This window comes from Acanthochromis polyacanthus, chromosome 17, assembly GCF_021347895.1.
Source record: "Acanthochromis polyacanthus isolate Apoly-LR-REF ecotype Palm Island chromosome 17, KAUST_Apoly_ChrSc, whole genome shotgun sequence".
Lineage (NCBI taxonomy): Eukaryota > Metazoa > Chordata > Actinopteri > Pomacentridae > Acanthochromis > Acanthochromis polyacanthus.
In genome coordinates this window covers 20,094,181-20,100,274 of record NC_067129.1, presented here as the reverse complement: position 1 = coordinate 20,100,274, position 6,094 = coordinate 20,094,181, and the positions used below count along the sequence as shown (strand labels likewise).

Here is a 6,094-nt window from a genome sequence, read left to right as displayed (position 1 = left end):
ATCAGCCCGGTTTAGCTCTTTAGAAGGCATGCATAGAATATTCAGCTAGATTTAGTCCACAGTGCTGTTTAAGGGGTTTGGTTTAAGGCTGATTATTTGGGAAAACAGCTCAAGTCAGGAGTCAAGGCTAAGGTCACAGCTAAGGTGACCTCGAAGTGTTAGAAAACAAGAAGATTCACACTTTTGTTTTAAGGGGAGAAGCTCCAATCAAAATATCTGCGTTAGAGACTTGTGTGAGACATTACATCTCCATTTCTCTTATCAAAACATGTCCCACCTCTGCAGTGCTTACAAGCCAGTGTTTGCAGAACAGTAAGCATCTTTACAGTCATATAGTACGCATTCAGGCTCTTACTTGTTGAGTCCTACAACACCTTTACAGTTCTTCTTAAGTAGACTCATCATAGTAGAAGAAAGATTTCAGGCAGTGATCTCATAGTTTTATGAGGTATAACACACGTACTGACACACTATATACTGGTCAGCAGGTTTATGGAAACTAGAAATACAGGAGTACCTTCTGTTTTCTTAGTTTTCACTTTCTCTAAAAGTAAACTGATGTAATTGTGCAAAAAAAAAAAAAAGAAAGAAAGAAAGGCAATTAATTAGCTACTCTTTGTCCATGGTTCAGTTTTTGTGGTCTTCACTGCATCTGCATTTTATGCAGACAGTTTCCTGCAGACTGTTAAAGAGACTTGAACTGAATTTTAAAATTTGTATTTTTTGGGTTCTTTCCCTTCTGTGCTGATTGATTGTTTAAAGGTAATCCAAAGGATTATATGAGATGACATATATTGTGAATTGCCACAAATAAATAGAATTGAATTGAATAACATTGCTATCAGCTGCACAGGCAAATGTCTGCATGCTCAGCTAAAACATTTAACATGGCAATTGCACTACCGTTTGAGGTCACCCAGACAATTTCATGTTTTCCATGATAACTCACACTTTTATTCATGAGCTAATATAATTTCACAAGAATTTTCTAATCATCAATTAGCCTTTCACCACCATTAGCTAACACAATGTAGCATTAGAACACAGGAGTGATGGTTGCTGGAAATGTTCCTCTGTACCTCTATGTAGATATTTCATTAAAAATCATCTTTTTCCAGCTAGAATAGTCATTTACCACATTAACAATGTCTAGACTGTATTTCTGATTAATTTATTGTTTTTTTCATTTAAAAAATGCTTTTCTTTCAAAAATGAGGACATTTCTAAGTGACTCCAAACTTGAACGGTAGTGTATTCTTGTTGTGATGCAGATTTTCGTCATTCTCCGCCAACACAGTCTTGACTCTTGCAGAAACATTTATAGTTATTCTTTTAATCACTACGAAAAGTCCATGTCCTCCAACAAGACTGCACACATGATGTTTCTTCTCACACAAATCAGTCCTCATGATGTAAATCCCTGGCATTTCTACATCTTGTTTCTATGTGAATATGAATTATTGCCGACTGTCTGAAAAGAGCAAAGTTTCTGCTTGTGCTTTGAAGGTGATGAAGAGATAACGAGGCTACACTGACCATCGAATGTGAAATGTAAGGACATTTAAAATACTGTCAAAAAGATTTCCCCTCCCGTGTCATTCAGGGTTTAAAACTTAATGTTCCTCTTTTTCATGAGGTATTCTTTGTCATCAGGAGCTTCTGAGAAGACAGACAGGAGCTCACTGCTGCCCTCCAGAGTCCATTCCACTGACTACATCTCCCTCATAACTATACTCAGCATTTCTGTTGTGGGTTCCTTGCATCTACACTGAGATCAGAGGTCAAAAGACAGATAAAACAGTTGTATTACAATACACCACCCTGCCCAAAAAGTCATTAAGCATAAACAAAGTCTGATAGATGTTAAAAAAAACCCACCTTGTACATAAAGCTGTGCTGTCTTTGGTCCGAAGTTTCCTTGCACAGTGCAGGTGACCGACCCGGATTGACTTCGGGTCACATTATGGATGGTGAACTCCACACAGCTGTTGTCACTGGAGCAGAATCTGGCAGAAAACTGCTCTGATGATGGGGTTATATCACCTGTTTTAGAGAGAGTGAGGACCAGGAACTCTTGAACAGTCCATGTCATGATCTGCCATGTTCCCACCACCGTGGCGTTGAATCGGACTTCAGAACCTTCCAGCACTGTTGAATTCAGCGGCTCCAGCTGGACCTCTTCTGACACCACTGGACACAGAAGAAAGAGAGAGTCACAATATTGTGAGTAACAAGTGTTTCAGTGTGCTGTGGAACACGTGGACATTTTTGAATATGAAAGCACATTTTGCTCTGTTGAAGATTTGAGTTTGAATATTGGTTGTTGCTGTTTAAACCGTTCAATTCTGTTTAGAGCTGACTGATGGATCAATGAAACTGGATCATGTGACATGTATTTATTTGTTTCAAAAATACTTTAACTGTGGGATGTTTCCAAAACAGAAAATAGAGGCAAATTTCTTTCATATTTACAGCTTTGGGCTCTGTGACTTTGTGTTGAGAATTCCTGACATGTTATAAATAAACAAATAATTCACTGAGTAACTCATTAGGAACTCCATACTAATACTGGGTCACGTCTCCGTTTGCTCTAGAAACAGGTTCAGTTCTTGTTGTCATGGATTCCACATGATGTTTTCTCAGACTTTCCTCTAAGATTTCTGCTCCATGTTGACATGACTGCATCACATCATTTCTTCAGATTTTCATCTACACATTCAGGCAGTGAATCTCCTGTTCTATAACATCCTGAAGCTGTTCTACTGGATTCAGATCTAATGACTGAAGAGGCACCAAAAATCACATTTTGCTCTCATTCTAATATTTGATGTGAATGTTAATGGAAGCTCCTGATGTTTATCTGCAGGATTTTATGCATTGCACTGCTGATCGGATAATAGCATAATTAAGAAATCGCTCCTGATGAGTCCTTGTGTGGAATGAATGGAATTTTGTAGCTGAACTTCAGTCAGCGACTATAGATTTTTTTTTGTGGTTAATAAAACGCAGCTTGTTGCAAGTGTTAACATGAGTACAAAAGTAGAGCAACAACATCCATAAATCATGCAGCAGAATGCAATGCAAGGACATTAAGTCAACAAAATCTCACGTCTTTGGCTTAAGTCAGTCAGGAAACTTTAGCTGAACTTTTACTTGACTCAACAATGTGACGGCATGCTGCATGTAGAGCCACATAATGCTCTCTGTTGAGATTGGTGCTTGAGACGTGTTTGGGTTTGCTCAAGGTACGTAAAGATTACAAAAGACATTTGCTTGGTTTTGTTGGCTTTTGACACGACTGAAACTCAAACACAACATTATTCCTTTGCATGTTGAGCATTAAAACTGAGTTGTTTTTTTTTTTTTCTTGCATTCTTAAAAAGAAAAAACTGTTTTTCTGCTTCTTAAACAGTCACTGGTGTCTAGATTTAGCGTAGCTGTTTACATTTTGATGAGAATGATTAGATTTCCAACAGTTTGGCTGGGTTCAGTGTTTATTTTTCTTGAGGAAAGCATCAGGGGCAGTGATTATTCACTATTAACAACACAAAAACCTGCCTGACCTGCTGCAACAGAGGTGTTCGGGCACAATACTGAGTTCTACGTCTAGAAAGTTACAGAAAGCATCCCTGTATATCAGCCACAACATTGAAACCACTATAAGGTGAAGTGAATAATATTGTCAGATTGTTGTAGAAATTCTCATATTCCTCATTGTGATGTCGTCATTGTTCCTGGTCCAGACAGGTTTGTTGAGCTCCTCCTGATCAATGTACTTCTCTTTGATCTTCTTTTTCTTCTTCTTGTCCTTGTCTTTGGAGTCCTCCTCATCACCAGAGCCGACATCCTCAATCTTTTGCTTGTCCTCTTCTTGATCTTTCTCCTCCTTTTCTGCCCTTTCTTCTTCTGCCTCATTGTCACTGATTTTCTTGTCACGCTCCTTCTCAACAAACAAGGTTGTATGATAACCAATGAACTGAGAGTGCTTCTTGACAATCTCCTTAACCCTCTTCTCCTCATTGTACTCTGTCTGGTCCTCCTTCAGGTACATCTTTGTGTCATGGCCCATGGGCTCACCTTTCTCAACCTTGACAGTGAACAACACGGTCTCACGGGGATTCGTGAAACTGTCACGTCAGTTTTTGTTTCGTTTCGTGCGCACCAACACGATGTCGTCATGTTTTTCGTGCCGCTCACCACGAGCGAAACCCGCTGTGGTAATCACATCTGAAAGTGGTTTATACCGGCGGATTCATGACGATCTAAGCTGTCCATCGGCGTTTGCGGCCGCCGCTGCGGCCGCCAGTGCGGCCGCCGGACATTCTTTAAATTCCTATGCAAATTCGGCGGATTCATGACGATCAATCCCCGTGAGACCGGGCTGCAGTGAATGATCCTCCAGCAGGTGACTCCCAGGAATACAGCTCATCATCATTGTGCTTGGTGACAACAACTACCTTTGTTACAATTTAATATTCTGTTAGGAATCCTTGGGTCCTGGCATTCATGAGGATGTTACTTAGAAACAAACCTTCCATATAAACATTGTTGCAGACTAAGTTCATGACAGAACCCTGCTCCCCAAGAAACAATGCAACCTACCGCACAGTAAAACTTATCAAAGCACCTTGAGGAACACATCAAAGAGCACACGGTGTTGAGTCGGCCAAAAAGACTCAAGACCCAAAGGAACTGCGACTGACACCTCAAGACACCACCAGAGGTCCTGTGTCAGAGGTTTAGTGTATCTCAGCTGATTAGTGAGATGAGGAGGATCTGCACATTTAGACAGGTGATTCTGATGTTGTGGCTGATTGATGTAGTTGTGTTGTAAAGAGCAGAAAAATAGACTTGAGGAGGAACATATAATACATTAGATTAGATTGAAAATTCAAAAAATCATTCACATTAATATTATTTGCTTCTGGTAATTTATTCACATCAGGACTGGCAAACCTGGATAATAATTATTCATTTCTTTAACAAACAGGTTCAGATCACCATCGTCAAACACTCGAAAAATTGGCAAATATTCACATTTGAGATTTTTCCACCAGAGGGTTGGTTGGTTGGTTTTATGATTGAAGTGGTGCTTGATTAACTATCAAAATAGCAATTAATTTTCTGTCAAACAGTTAATCAGTTATTAATTTCTGGTCTACAGCACCCATCAGTTTCCTAATAATAAACTGCTGTAAATGGATGCGCTGATATACAGTGTACTTTTAATATGAAGTACCTTACAGCATTCAGTCATTCACACATCACTGACAGCACTGCATGGTGTTCGCCTGACCATCAGGAGAAATGTGGGCTTCAGCGTCTTCTTTGATACATGTGAAGGTGGATGAAACCAGCAACCACTGAGTTAGCGGACAGCTTGCTCTACCTCAGTGTTTTTTTATGACAATATCTTAATCCTCAGTGTTTCCTATCAGAGCATATAACTGATAGGTCATTAAAAAGTGAAAATTATTACAAATCCACAAATGTAGAATAAAATAAATACTATAAATGTATTTATGCACATGGACATTATGCAGGATAGTTGAGGATTTAGACAACAAATTGCAGAAAATGCAAACATCTACACAGTTAAGCTCATCAAGCAGGCTGATACTTTTTTTAATTATTTTCTAATTTCTGTGAAACTATTTTAGACAGACCTAACATAATTATTTGGTACCTAACTGCAGTGTAAAATGTAGTGGAGATGAAGATTTTTACATCCACCATGGACAAAATGCATCAACTCTGGAGGAGGTAGCACACTGATGACTGGTTCTCTCTGTATTTTCTCTTTGAATTGTGTCGACTCCGTCTTTTTTTTATTTATTTTTGCTTTTGAAAAAGTCCCTTCATACTTTGGGTGACCCACCAGTTCTGTTGATGATGTGCAGCACTAATGCTCTATTTAAAAATAACATTTGCAAATCATAACAAAGAAGAAGAAATGCTGACCTCCAGTTGCACACAGTAACAGACTGATGTGGAGGAGGCTAGCCCATGACTTCCAGGAAACGGGCATGCTCGTGTTGTTGATCTGAGAGATGAAAGAGAGGCAGCTGTGAGAAACGGCAATAGTTATCCAACC

General features: G+C 39.2%; 1 protein-coding gene across 4 annotated transcripts in view; it reads right to left on the bottom strand.

Annotated features, from left to right (window-relative positions):
* igsf5a (immunoglobulin superfamily, member 5a) overlaps nucleotides 1-6,094 on the bottom strand; it is a 35,574-nt gene that overhangs the window by 7,893 nt on the left and 21,587 nt on the right. For all 4 annotated transcript variants that reach the window (XM_022193305.2, XM_051937389.1, XM_051937388.1 and 1 more), the window contains 2 exons: nucleotides 5,962-6,043; nucleotides 1,879-2,190 (listed from right to left, as the gene is read on the bottom strand). In XM_022193305.2, coding sequence (XP_022048997.2) covers nucleotides 1,879-2,190; nucleotides 5,962-6,028 — 379 coding nt within the window. In that variant the 5' untranslated portion in view covers nucleotides 6,029-6,043. The remainder of the gene's footprint in view (nucleotides 1-1,878; nucleotides 2,191-5,961; nucleotides 6,044-6,094) is intronic.